The sequence below is a fragment of the Melospiza georgiana genome, chromosome 2 (assembly GCF_028018845.1).
Source record: "Melospiza georgiana isolate bMelGeo1 chromosome 2, bMelGeo1.pri, whole genome shotgun sequence".
NCBI lineage: Eukaryota > Metazoa > Chordata > Aves > Passeriformes > Passerellidae > Melospiza > Melospiza georgiana.
In genome coordinates, this window is record NC_080431.1 from 24,870,701 (window position 1) to 24,884,878 (window position 14,178).

General features: G+C 38.2%; 1 protein-coding gene across 1 annotated transcript in view; it reads right to left on the reverse strand.

Annotated features, from left to right (window-relative positions):
* Positions 1–14,178, reverse strand: part of OCA2 (OCA2 melanosomal transmembrane protein) — a 158,583-nt gene that overhangs the window by 47,044 nt on the left and 97,361 nt on the right. The window contains exons 19-21 of the mRNA XM_058018454.1: positions 13,306–13,365; positions 12,646–12,750; positions 2,409–2,502 (exon numbers count right to left, since the gene is read on the reverse strand). Of these exons, the coding sequence (XP_057874437.1) occupies positions 2,409–2,502; positions 12,646–12,750; positions 13,306–13,365 (259 nt within the window). The remainder of the gene's footprint in view (positions 1–2,408; positions 2,503–12,645; positions 12,751–13,305; positions 13,366–14,178) is intronic.

The window sequence follows — 14,178 nt, forward strand, 5'->3', positions numbered from 1 at the left end:
ACTGGAAATTTTTTAGGAGAAAATGGATGCTGTTTTCCAAGACAGGCACAAATGCTGATGCTCCCTTTACAGACACATTAGCAGTGTTTACCCTGAACTACAGAAATGTTATCAAATTACTAGAAATGAAGTTCTGTATTATGTACTAAACAGCTAACTCTACAATATGTAGTTGTAATGTATTATTTCATAAGACTCTTCTACAAAATGTCTTGTTTCTCAAGTTCCCTTGGTTGCATAAGCAGAGATAAGATCCAATCTTTTGCCCTAAGCACCAGGCAGTAACGATATCATTGTCATCTACTCCTGCAACTGCATTAGCCTACCTTGAGGATTCCTTCATACACTTCAGGGATGATGGAAATTCTTTTCTGGAAATAATCTTTAAGGACCATCAACACTTCCTTTTTTAAGTAAGAAAAGCCTTTTCCCCCCATTTTTCAATGCTGCATCTTTAAAAGCTGAAGCTTTCACACACTTGCTCTCCAACCATAAGTTCCTGTCCATTAGCCTTTCGTCAATGGAAAATCAGAAGCACATGAAATGTGAGCCTAACACTCCTTAGAAGACATTTGCCAGTCTAACTCAGCATATGCTCAGCTTTATCCTAATGGAGAACAGTCAGGAAAGTTTAAGCTTTTGCTGATAATGATCTAACTTTTATCCAAATATTTGTATGGATCTGAGCACCTAGGCACCTTGTATGGATCTCTAATATCTATAATTCAAATCATTCTCATGCTACTGTTATTTTTAATTTTGTCTCATAGTGTATACACACAGAAGTCTCTCAAAATCCAGGCAGCCCTTCAGCAAATCAAATTTAAGGAATTTGGGTTAAGATGATAACTGATAGTTTAGGAAAGTCAGCTGAAACTGGTAAAGGCTCCAAGGCTGGTAAAGCACATCCCATTCCGAATATGTCAGCATAATCTGACTAACATTATATTCCTTATGCTTTTTTTTTTAATCTGGAATTTAATGAAATGAGAGTATGTTCAGTGATCAACAAATTCACAGAATCATAGTGTCATTTAGGTTGAAAAAGACCTCTAAGAAATCTGTGTTCTATAAAAAGGTGAAGAAGTATAATATTCTTATGACAAACATCTATATGAAGATATGGTGATCATTCCAATCACTGATTTTAAAGAGGAACAGATTAAAGTCACAATATAATGATGAGTAATGACAAGCCAAAGAGATATTCCTCAAATGAATAACTGGTGTGAAATTGTCCTGCCTTTGCAACATGCTCTTAAAATTCAATCTGTAAATTACATCACTGTAATCATTGTTAGGTAATAAGGTCACTTGTACTCACAATCACTTAGCTGAATAAACAAACCTGAACTTATATTGCACACAAAACTGGGTTTACTTATCCCTGTGGAGTCACAGGAACTGTTTGGAGGGGCATGGAGGGGAAGAAGGGGTGGATTCATGGTGGGACACGATGTTATTAATTTTAACTTTATATAACTTAACTACCTAAATATTTAGGGATCAGCCAATAGAACGTAATTAGCATTAAAATTCTAAGTAGTAAAAAAATAGTACTAACTTTCTTTCTGATTTAAAACTCACACATTTTAACGGCACTTAGTGGACTTGTTACATGGAAACATTGTATTGTAACATCTTCACAAGCCATTTCCAAAATGTAAAAAAAATCCTTGCAAGAATTCATTTTAAAACTACTGGATTGTTATCCTCTTTTATTCTTAGAAAAAATAGAGACAAAATCCAGGGCCTACAGTACATACATGCTACCATTTTAATTAAAAAAATTAAAAACAGTCATGAAAACATGTCCTTCTTTTGTGCTAATATACTGACAATACCCACAATCCCAGTTAACATCAAGATGGACACCAGAAGAATGGCTGTTAGATTCATTATTAAAGGTACATTTCCCAAAGACTTAAAAAGTATTTTCCTTACAATGACGAGTAATAAATAGGTCAGCAAATGGATACTGAAATAATTTCTGTATCCAAAACCAGCCAGAAAACCTTCCAGTGACTTCAGCAGATTTTGAATCAAGCATTCAGATCTTAGCTATTATACATTTTCTGCATCTTTTCAATGAGCAATGATGGCTTTCTGTTCTGAAAGCCAAATGTATCTTTGTCTTTTCTCTCACAAAAGATCAGAGCCATATAAGCACCATCTGGACTGTTTCTATGTCTGTAGATTATGCAGATACAGACTTCAAACACAGACTGCAAAAATCCTATTGTAGCAGCAGCAACTCAATGGGATCTTCATCCAGGAGTGCTTTGAAGTCAAAGGAGCTGAATCAGGCCCTCCATATGCCTTGCACAGTAAAATGATTGAACCAATTGTGCCAGTTTATGCATGCAACAATTGTTACCTTATGTCAGCTTTCTCACATGAACTCTTACCTCCAAGGCATGCACCCATAGCCAATGAGAAGATTAATGGCTTCATAGGCAAGTTAACATCTGGATCTTTACTCAGATTGAGAAGCACAGGAATCTGTGTTCAAGAAGAAAAGAGAGAGAATCAGAAGACATAATCCAACTATCAGCACAACATAAGCAAAGTTCATGAAAAGAAACTGTTAATACCACCAGTAATAGGGGGGGAGGAATTTTTTTTGTTCTTGATGTTGTTTTTCTTAATTAGTTTCTTTGCATCATATGCTTGACCTTTGCTCATTTTTCCCCACTGACTGTGCTAGTCCCATACCTGAGGAGAAGCTATTGACATTAGGTCAAGCCTGACACAAGTACTGCTAACAAAACTGAGACTGTCTTCAGGGTTTTGAATGCCTTCCATGAGACCCTTCTAGGTCTACAGGGAGCTGACAGTGACTATAAATCAATTCCCCTTTCATTTCATGAAAGCTAAAGCACAGAGATGTATCTCCTCTTCTCGCTGGAGATGATGGTAAAGGATGCCCAGACCTTCACAGTGAAGATGGCTGTAGATCTTGAGTTAGTAACCAAAAAACTACAAATCCTTTTTTAATCAAAAATATCTGATTGATTAGGGAAAAATTGAGAAAACTCCATTTTGCAGGTGTCTGAATTCATAAGCAGATCAGAGTTATTTTACTTCTTATTTCAACATTATATTTACCAGAGAATGCGGATTTAGTTGACTGGGAAATATTTGCAAATGGTCTAATGCCCACCAGCAACTAAGCACCATGTGGTTCCCATCTCATACTCCCCCCACATCTCCCCTTAGAGAGAAAGAATAATCAGGAAAAAACATTAAACCTTATGGGGTGAGATAACAACAGTTTAATGATTGCAAAAATATTATAGCAATAATTAATAATTATCACGATAGCAAATAAGATTATTATTTTTATTTTTATTGTTATTATTTATTATATTAATGAAAATGAGTGACAGAAAAAGGAGTACAGTGGAAGATAAATGAATTCTGTATAATACAATTGGGTCACTACCTGCTGACTGCTGGCCAGTCCATCTCTCAGAAGCAATTGGTAAAAACTGGACAACTCCCTACTTAGTGTGTCATTGTGTGGCATGGAATAAGCCTTTGGCCAGTTTGTGTCAGCTCTCCTGGTTATGCTCCCTCACCCACCCTCCAGTTTCTTGTGCTCCTGCTCCCTGGCACAGCATGGGAAAATGAGCAGTCCTTGACTGGGGATAAGCACTACTTAGCAATAATCAGAACACCAGTGTGTTATCAAAATAATTCTTGTAGTAAATCCAAAGCACCGCACTGTAGCAGCTATTACTAAGACAATTAAATCCATGCCAGTCAAAACCAGAACAGGCAGTTTTATGGATTTCATTTAATTGCTTTAGCAAATAAAAAAAAAAAAAAAAAAAAAGAGAAATATAAAAAAACCCTGAAAAGTGAAATAAGATTGGTAGGAAGGCATCATAGACTTCATTAGCCAATTGGTATAGAGCCCAAAAATACAGCAGGCAGGTTTTCTAGCCAGATCTAGCACCAGTCCTCAGCCAGTAACATTCTTCAAAGCTAAACAACTTCACCTTAGTTCAGAAAAATGGTTTGAGTTCAACATAATTTTGTGACTACTTGGTTTGAAAAAATGGTGTGATCAGTACCTGTAAAGAGAAAGTTATTGGAAAGGGGAGAGGTGACAATATCATTCTCCTGTTTTTAACATGTTCGGAGGTTTATGGGGAAAAAAGGCAAAGAGAAAGAATAAGAAAATGTGGAACAGTAACATATGAAGCAGGAAAAGATTTGAGAAAATAACTGTGATATATCTTAAAATTAATGCTTTCTCAGAGTCTAGGAGTTTTGGTAGTGAATAGAGTTATGACTTTTAATCCTCCAATTTGTCATTTTAATGTATTTCACAGTTCATTCTCAAGGGGTATGATCTCTTCTGCTTCCTGAAAAATGCTTTCACTTTGATGGCTGAGTGATGCTCAGCTTTATTGACTGCATGTGTTCTTTTGGTATGAAGCAATATACAGGCTTAATGAAGAATTACAACCCTTTCCTCATTCCTCCCACCAGTGGTGCTACTCATCCCTCTTAAACCCTCTTATCGATTAGCCTAGATAAGCTAATTTCTAAACAATTATTCTTTAATTTTACATTGCCTGAAGATGTCTATTTCTATTTTAAGGCCTAAAGAAGGTTCAGTATGCTCAATATCTTGCCTGTTTTTTGCATGAAACAGTATATAAAGATGTAATTTCTCATCACAAATTTTATTCCTTTCAAACCATCACAGCTAAAACATGATAAGCAGTACAAAATTAAGTTATATTTAATTAAAAACAATTTAGTTCTCAATATTTACTATTGTTGAGATCAGTCCTAAAGCCATTGGCGGACAGCTCCTGAGTGCAGAGCAAATCATGCCCCACACCCCACCAGTGCACTCGATATGCAGAGAGAAGACCAGAGGAGGGGCACTGGTACAGCTCTCTCAGTGAGCATCTCCTCCTGGGATGAGCAGCAGGCTCACAAACAGGGAAACCCTCTCAGCTATTTCTGCTTTCCAAGGACAGCACTTGTACAAGAAATTGCACACACCCTCATTGTGCAAGAAGAGTCACCTAAGCAAGTTACCAGGTCCTACAGCTGTGCAGTGCAGTAGAATTCAGCAGGTAAAGAGTGGCCCAAAAGCACTAATATTCAATGACCTCCTCCTCCAAGCTCAGAAGCACATCCTGACAAAGGAAAAATCAGGCAAAAATGCCAGGACGCCTACATGGAACTCCTCGACAAACTCAAACACAGAAAAAAAGAATCTTACAGAGGGTGGAAGCAGAGACAGGTATCCTGGGAGTAATAGAGAGAGATTGTACAAGCAGCCAGCAATCAGGTTAGAAAAGCTAAAGCTCTGAGAGATTGAAATCTGGTCAGGGACATCAAGAGAAAGAAGAAAAGCTGCTATAGGTACCTCAGTAATGAAAGGAAGACTAGGGAAAATGTGGAGCAAGGAAATAGGAGACCCTGTTATCCAGGACATGTGGAAATGGCTGAGGTACTCAATAGCTTTTCTGTCTTGGTCTTCACCAGCAAGAGCTCCAGCCACATTGCTCAAGTCATGGAAGGCAAAGGTAGAGAATGGAGGAATGAAGAACCACCTGCTGTAGGCAAAGATTAGGTCTGAGACCATTCTAAGGAAACAGAAGGTGCCCAAATCCATGGGACCCAATGAGATATATCTGCAGGTCCTCAGGGAACCAGCTGAGGAAGTGACTAAGCCACAATGCATCATATTTGGGAAGTCATGGCAGTCTAGTGAATCCCACTGATTGGAAAAGGGGAAACATAATCCTCATTTTTAAAAGAGAAAAAGAAAGACCTGGAGAACTACAGGCCAACCAGTCTCACCTCAGTACCTGGCAAGGTCATGTGGCAGATCCTCCTGGAAAGTATGCTAAGGCAAATGGAAAACAGGGAAATTATTTATGACATCCAATATGGCTTCACTAAACGCAAATGGTGCCTGGCAAATTTGACAGCTTGGGCCCAAATTGGAGAGGCATGGATCTGATGGACCATTTGGTGGATAAGAAATTGGCTGGATGGTCATACTTAAAGACTTGTGGTAAATGGCTCAATGTCTGAGGGGAGCCCATTGACAAGTGTCATTCCTCGGGAGTAGATATTGGGATTGGTGCCCTTTAACACTTTTGTCTTCAATATGAACAAAGTGTAGAAGACCAGGTTACACAGGGCTTTGAAAAGCTTGGTCTGGTGGATGGAGTTCCTTCCCGTGGCAGGAGGGTTGGAACTGGATGATCTTAAAAGATCTTTACACCTAAAGCATTCCATGCTCCTATTACATTGTCTGGTTTGTCTATTTGTGCATGTCTATGAAACAGCAATTCACGCTGTTGTTTTAGGGACTCATTGCTGCTCTACACCATGAGACTCTACTACACTTCACTAAGAACTGCCTGTGGCAAAGATGTCTTCTGTGAAAACTGCAGAGAATATGCATTAATAGAAAACAAACTATTTGTAGCTTCCCAAATTGCTGATGATTGCTCTGTCTCTGCAGACAGGTACAGCCTAGTCTTGCACTTTTACCGAGCAGTGAAATGCAGGACATCATAGGTAATGCTGGAAGGGCAGAGGGCAAGGAAATTCCAAAAATAGAGCTGGCATTAAGAACATGAGATGCAGGAGAAACATTCAGCACTGCAAGAGAAAAGCATCCAATAGTGTTAGAGACAATAAACAGTGGGCCAAAAATTATTTATTTTCTAAGACCTGTCAGAGTCTAAGTCACCTTGTCAGCCAGATGATTCACAGAAATTGTTGCTCTATATTGAAGAAATAGTATTTAAACTCAGTTAAAACAGGGATTTACTGTGGCTGTTTTTTTATTTCCAGTAATTAAAGAAAAATACAAAGAGATGGCTTCAGCATATATAGCTGATAAAACATGTAAATTAAACTAAAGAGCATACTGGTAATAACACCATGTCACTTAAAAATCTAATGGCAGAAATTCATGGCTATTCAAACATCACAATACTAGGAAAGTCCAGGCCTTGAAAATCAGGAAGTCTGCCTGTCAAAGAATCATTGTGAGTTTAGCCTGTTGATAAAGGAAAAGAAATACCAGAGGTTTAATAGAATGTCACATAGGGCATCAATAGAGCATCAATATGTTCATTCTGCAGACAAAGAAAGCTGGATATGCAACATTACAAAAACCCTTGCCATTCAAAAATTAAAATGTGAGAAATATAATACCCAAGCTCCTGGTTTATGAATTTTTTTATGATAGAACATTATCATGGTGTTTCTTAAGCAATTCTCAGGTATAACTATATATACTGGATTTTCAGCTGGCAATACAGATTATATTTGCTGCTGGCAACACATCCTTTTACATGCAAAGTTCACAGAGTTTCACACAAAGTATTTCTCAAACCCAAAATTTGGGACCCTGAAACTGTAAAAGGACCAGTCGTATCAGCTGAATGCTCACAAGTCCATGAAGCATGATGGGAATCATCCCAGAGTACTAAAGAAGCCAGCAGAGGTTATGGCAGAACCCTTCTTGATCACCTAAGGTCTTGGAAACCTCGGAAGTTCCCTGCTGGCTGGCAGCTTGTCAGTGTTATTCCAGTTTAGAGAAAGAGCATGAACAAAGACCCAGAGAAATACAGACCTGTTAATCTTACCTCAGATCATGGAAAAAATACAGAAAAAATCATACTGGTTACTGTTGAAAGGCATTTAAAGAGCAATACAATCATCAGGCACAGCCAATGGGGACTCACAGTGGGAAAGTCCAGTTTAACTAATTTGATATCCTTCTATGATAAAGTCACCCTCCTCATGGATGAAGGGAAGGTAGTGGATGTAGTTTTTCTGGATCCTAAGAAGGCTTTTGATACTGTTCCTCACAGCATGGACAAGCTGTCCAGCTGTGGGATGAGCAGGTTCACGGTGCACTGGGTGAACCCCTGGCTGAAGGGCAGGGCCCAGAGGGCTGCAGTGTGTGGGGTTACAGCTGACTGGTGAGCAGGCACCAGAGATGTTCCTCAGGGTTCTAGGGCCAGTTCTGTTCAAAATATTTATCTGAATATTTAACAATCTGAAAGCAGGAGTTGAATGCACCATTAGCAAGTTTACTAATGATACTGTACTGGGAGGTGCTGTTGACTCTCTTCAGGGACTCTATGAAAGTCCTTGAGCGTGTCCAGAGGAGGGCAAGAAAGCTGGTGACAGGGCTGGAAGCTGTGTCCTGTGAGGAGCAGCTGAGTTGGTCCAGTATGGAGAGAAGAGGGCTGAGGGGGTGATTTCATTACTTTTTACAGCTTTCTGAGAAGGGGAAGTAGAGATGGATGTGCTGAGCTCCTCTGGGATCCGGTGACAAAATACGGAGCAATGGCTCAGAGATGCATCATAGCACATTCAGACTGGACATTAGGAAGCATTTCTGTACTGAGAGAGTGGTCAAATACAGGAAAAAGATTCCTAGAGAAGTGCTCAGTGTCCTAAGCCTGTCAGGGTTTAAGAGCCATTTGGACAATACCCTAAATAACAGGCTTTAATTTTTGGTCGGTACTGATTTGCTCAGGCAGTTGTATTGGATGATTTCTGTGGGTCTCTTCCAAGTGAAATAGTCTATTCTATAATTCTACAATACTTTTATACAGTATTTCTTTTACTTGGTGACAAGAAACAATTAATTGTCCTATCACTTGGAGATAGCTATCACAGTTGCCAGGCATGCTTTTGCAAAGAAATGCAATAAACACTCATGCAGACATGTATTTAATTAGGGAGCTGGATTTTCACTTTTCAATTTAGAGTGAAAAGGAAAGTCCTGGGATTACAGTTCATTGGGCAATTCTCAACTCCTCCCCTCCCATCTTGTTTTGAGGCAGTTCATTGTCTTTGCATACAGGACAAATTTTTAGAAATAAGCAATTAGACGACATTTCAAAAACTGTTTTGTCTTCATGCAGTTCCAATGCTCTATTTTAATTTTTGAAAACACAGAATTTTGGCAAGACAGAAACAATAAAAGTACTCAACCTATGATGAGCTAAGTGCACTCAGAAACTCATTCAATTGTTTCTTGTAGGCTATTATCTTTGTACAGCATCCTTTGTAGCAAAAATAGATGCTGAGTTCTGCCCTCTTCACAGAGTTTTCCATTTAGCAACTTCCATACATGAATTCCATATGGTACTGACATTTTTGCTTGTAGGCTACACCAGATTTACCCTTGTCTAGAGCAGAGAAGAATTTCAGCAACAAAAGTGTTGCACTGATAAGGTATTTTCAGGATAAGGCACTTCAGATAATACACTGATCTGACTTTTGTAATTTCAGAATATTTAGTAAGAGAGAAATTTTCTCTATGCTGCTGAAGGCTCCTGAAAATATGTTCACTCTGTTTAAAGACATGAATATTTTTCACTCTAAATTATACTCATCTTAAAATAACCAAAAATATTTATGTTTTGTTCTTAAGACTGCAGATAATGTGTTGTGTTTTAGGATAAGGAAGAATCCTAATTTGCCTACATAGATACATAGAATCTCTTGGAAATGCCTTGAATTTCTTCTAGGAAATAATTTTCCTTATTGGTTTTCATTACTTCAAATCATAAAATAGTTTATTTCCTAGAATTCTGTGTAATGCTGGCTCAGGTAATTCTAATTCCCTTTTCAAAATATCAGTCTACAATTTCCACTTTTCACATCCTCTTAAAGTAAGTTAACTGACTGTTAAGTCAGCTATACATTCTCATGTTGTTAAACCTGAAACTTTACATGAAGCAGTCAAATTTAACCAAACACAGATAAAGTGAAACTTTCAGTCTCAAGATCCATTAATTAGGCATTAATATTTCTTCCTTTTCTTTTCTATACACATAGAAAATCATTATGAATCTGATTATCTCACTAATTCAAAAACAGACTGAAAGAAAATTTTGGACGGCAATTTTGGACATCAGCTTGGTTTTTTAAAGGAAACACAACATCACAGTTACAGAGCTATTTGAAGGTTTTTCTGTTTTGATTCCCTTCAGCTATTCACCTAAGTCAAGACTCAGGCTCTAATGGAATTGTGTATTTCTTCCATTTCTCATGTAGTTCCTGGGTCAAAACACTACACACAACAGAAAATTGAAAGAGTTCACACCCACAGTGCCTCCAGCCTAGGGGGGCAGTCACCTCACATAGAAGACTGTCGCCTCCTCAATCCATTTCTGAGTTACTACTCGGGTTGTTCAGACCATCTCCTCTCCCTGTTCCAAGTCTGGACAACATGCACAGCATATTGTTTTAGGGGATGAGGGAAAGACCTTATCCAACAGCACAGAGGCAGCATTGGGGGACACCTCACCTACAAATTGATGCCTGTCTTGAAGCTTCCCACCCCTGAGGAACAACACAGTGTAGCTTTCCAGACTCCCTCACCATCACAGTAGTTTTTCCCACAGTCATCTGGGGGCTCAAAATCAAAAGAACTGGCAAGACTGGCTCATTACTAAAACATGAGACAAAAATCATGGTATGCTTGTCTTCCTAATGTAGAAATGACACTATTAGCATCCTTGACTGTGAGCTGCCACCAGGCCTTTCATCATCTCTGTATGATAATTAAAGAATTCACGTACAAGTCAAGCAAGCCATTATCCCATGAGACTGGTTTCCCTTAACTCCTTCTGGTCAGTGGCAAAGCCAATGTAGGCAGAGGTCTGTGATGTCATCCTCCAAACGCTTTAGTCATAGTACACAGTTGACATCTATGAAACTGCCCAGATTTTTTTGTATCTGAAAGAACTTGATAGATTCCACATTGCAAGCCAGCACCTGGTCCATCAAAGCTATAACTAATGAAAAATGCAGGAGAGATTGACCCATTGTCATGACATTGGTTCACCACTGAAGGAGACTTATGGATACCTGGATGGATTCACTACGTCTGTCTTTCATTATGATGAGTGCAGGCTCATTTGTGGAGCTAGAATCTTTTCCCAGGAAAGGACAGGATCATTCATGGCTACATCACAGCAGGTGCCCCATACTCCTACATCATTAGGGAATGCCAAACCAAACTCACATATAGAAATTCCTGATTAGTGAAAAGTCATTCTACAAAAGAGTTGGGTTCAATATATTTTATACTCGTCATCAGGAGTTCATAACTTTGGTGCATACCCTGAAAAATAGCCTTCCAAAACTAAATACTGCTTGATTTAAGAGTATGAACATAGTATTAAAGAATCAAAAAGAATTTTAAATGGAAGTTTAAAGACCTTGGGACTTAGTTACTTAGGAACATTCTGTAAGTATTTTCTGATGCAGAATGACAAAGGCTAAAGTGCAAGCCTATTCACAGAAGTAGATCAATCTCAACTCTAGTTTGCCAAGTAGCACATTAACATCTTAACACCTCAGCTAATGACTGCTTTTACATAGGTGAGAATATGCATGCATTTTTCTTCTTGTCTCTTCTCTCAGCCTATTAAAATAAAATTAAAATATTGTAGCAGTCTCTTATGTTCATCCTATAACAAAATTAGAAAAATACAAATTTTAAGTAGCTTAAAATGTTAAAAATGGTTCCCTTCCTGTCATTCTGTTTTTGCCACCTTCAAAGATACAAAAGAAATGGTCCTCAGGCATCCCAAAAGATTCTTGCACTTCAGTCCCATTTCTCAAAACATACTCATTTCATGGTGCTGTTTGGTACTACTCCAAGCCAATTTTTATGGACTAGCTGGGTATGAGACAAAAACCTTCTAAGTGAAGATTTCTGCATTATTGCTTAGTAGTCCTCAAGCATTTGCTGGGAGGTGACTCATCCCAAAACAATCTTTCCTTTCACGCCTGTTGCTCACAGTCTGTTGTGGTTAAATCAATATCATTTCACAGGAAACACCATGGTAATCAAAGCAAAATACCATAGCAATATATATTTATAGAGAGGTCACAAATCTGCCCAATTTGTCATATGCCCTACAAGAAATGTCTTAAACCTTAGCACAGGTTGAGAGTGGACATGAGCATCCAATAATGGACAAAGAAATGTGAAGAAAAGATACGCTGAGAAAGAGCTGTAACAATGAAATATTAGTACGGTATAATGAATGAATTATCACACTTTAAACAGAAAACTTGATTGAATAAACCTATCTGAGCATGCCATAATTTGTTATAACTTGATACTTTTCTGATGTTAAAGCTCAGCTGCTGACAAGCATTTGTTATGCTTAACATAATTTGGTGGTTTTTAAACTAATTACAAAAGTAAGCTAGCAATAAAAGGTATGGGTGTTAAAAAAGCATTAGCATAACTACTGAGCACATAGAGGAAAAACATTTATAGCAGTGGATGGATCGCGACATCTTTTCTTTCCATCAAAAAGAAAATTCTGTTTTTCAAGTATATATGTGGATATAAGAGGAGAAAAAGCAGAAATGCAGCCAAAACAGTGCCTCTGGTCCCACAGCTACCTGCAGCTGCAGGGGTCAATGGCCAGAAAGATGCCTTAAGAGCATGAGCTAGTTTCTAATACTGATTCAATCTCACAGGATAAAGTATGCTACAGCACAGCAGAGGTCAAAAAACCCAAGAAACCAAACAGCAAATTGTAATCAGGAAGCTCAGCTCCCTTGCCAGCACCTGGAGGAGGATGTGCAGTGCTGCACAGAGCTTACCATTGTAGCTGTGAAGGGGATGTTGTCAATCACGGAGGAGGCCAGAGCAGACACCCAGAGCACTAAAATAATGGCCACTGCCAAGCGCTGATCCTCAGGAACCACCTGGAATTGAGAGAGAGAAAATTATAACTTTGAGATCAGTGTTGTTCTCTGTGTCCCCCATGGCGTAATTGCATGTTCTTTACAGTTTTAATTTATCGACAGTTATTATTCCTTTAGGCTCTGAGATAGGAAAGGCGTCTTAGATAAAATAGCCTAACATTTAGTAACACAATTACAGTCCTTCTTCCAAGAAAACAAGGACAAATAGAAGTACAGAGATTGATATTTCTAATACTCAGATTTCACACAAAAAATACACTGTACAACTGTGAATTTTGACCTTTAGTTGTTTATACTTTTTTCACCTTTGCATGTTGGAGTTTTAGACTATAGAAAAAGCTTTTCTATTGCATTTATGACTATATTTATTCTGGCTGTGGACAGATATATACATATTAAATATCACCCAGCCAAAGTATGACATCTTTTCTTGATAGTACTGATGCAGGAATGCAATCACTACCATCAAATTCAAAACAAAATTATTCTTTATTGTTCTACTGGAATAAAACTATTTTTCTTGCCTGTTAAAAATTATAAATATTTTAAACATACCTTTATCAACAAAGCTGTCTGCTCTCCTATATAGTCTATTAAGTGCAGATGAGCCAAAGCCTGGGGGGAAAAAAAAAGGACATGGATATCAACTAATGAAGTACTTACTTTTTGCATGGCGTACTTACTTTTTTTCCACTGGATGTAAAAAAAGGCAATAATTTATTCTCATTTACAAGATATTTATATTCAACTCATGTTGCTTGTACAGAATTCATTTTAGGCAAGAAAAGATACAACAGAAATTGATGGATGTATTTGCAGAAGTGAGCAAAGGTTGCACTGAAATAACTTGTAGTGTTATTCAAGAGCATGGGACACAAGATCAGAGAATGGCTGAAATTTGATTACATTATTCAGTGGATACATGTCTTCTGAAAACCTGAAGACAACTGATTTTAAACCAACTTCCCCAAACCCACAATATAATAGAAGTATATAATGTGTTTCAAAGGCTGGATGAAATCAGGCATCTCATGTTCAGTCTCAGAAGAAGAAACAGGAAAACAAATTATATTTCTATTTTATGGCTATCTCTGACCCATTCAAAAAGAGACCCAAAAACCTACAACAAAAACAACCAAAACCAGTATCCATCAGCTAAAAGCAGGACAGAGATATTGGGTCAATGGAAATTGGCACAGAGGCAGCAGCATCTGAAAGGCAGGAAATCCATCTCTCCAATGTCCAAGTTAGGCACATGGACTGAGGAGGTGATCCTGTAAGCCCAGGACCCCAGGACAGCCTGGTCAGAGTGCTCTGTCCTCCCTGTGAGAACCATTCCCAGTTGTACAGGACATTTAGACAGCACCCTGTGGTGCTACCACAGATGAAAAGACAAAGGAAGGCTTCAGCCTGGTGGTATTAACTCAG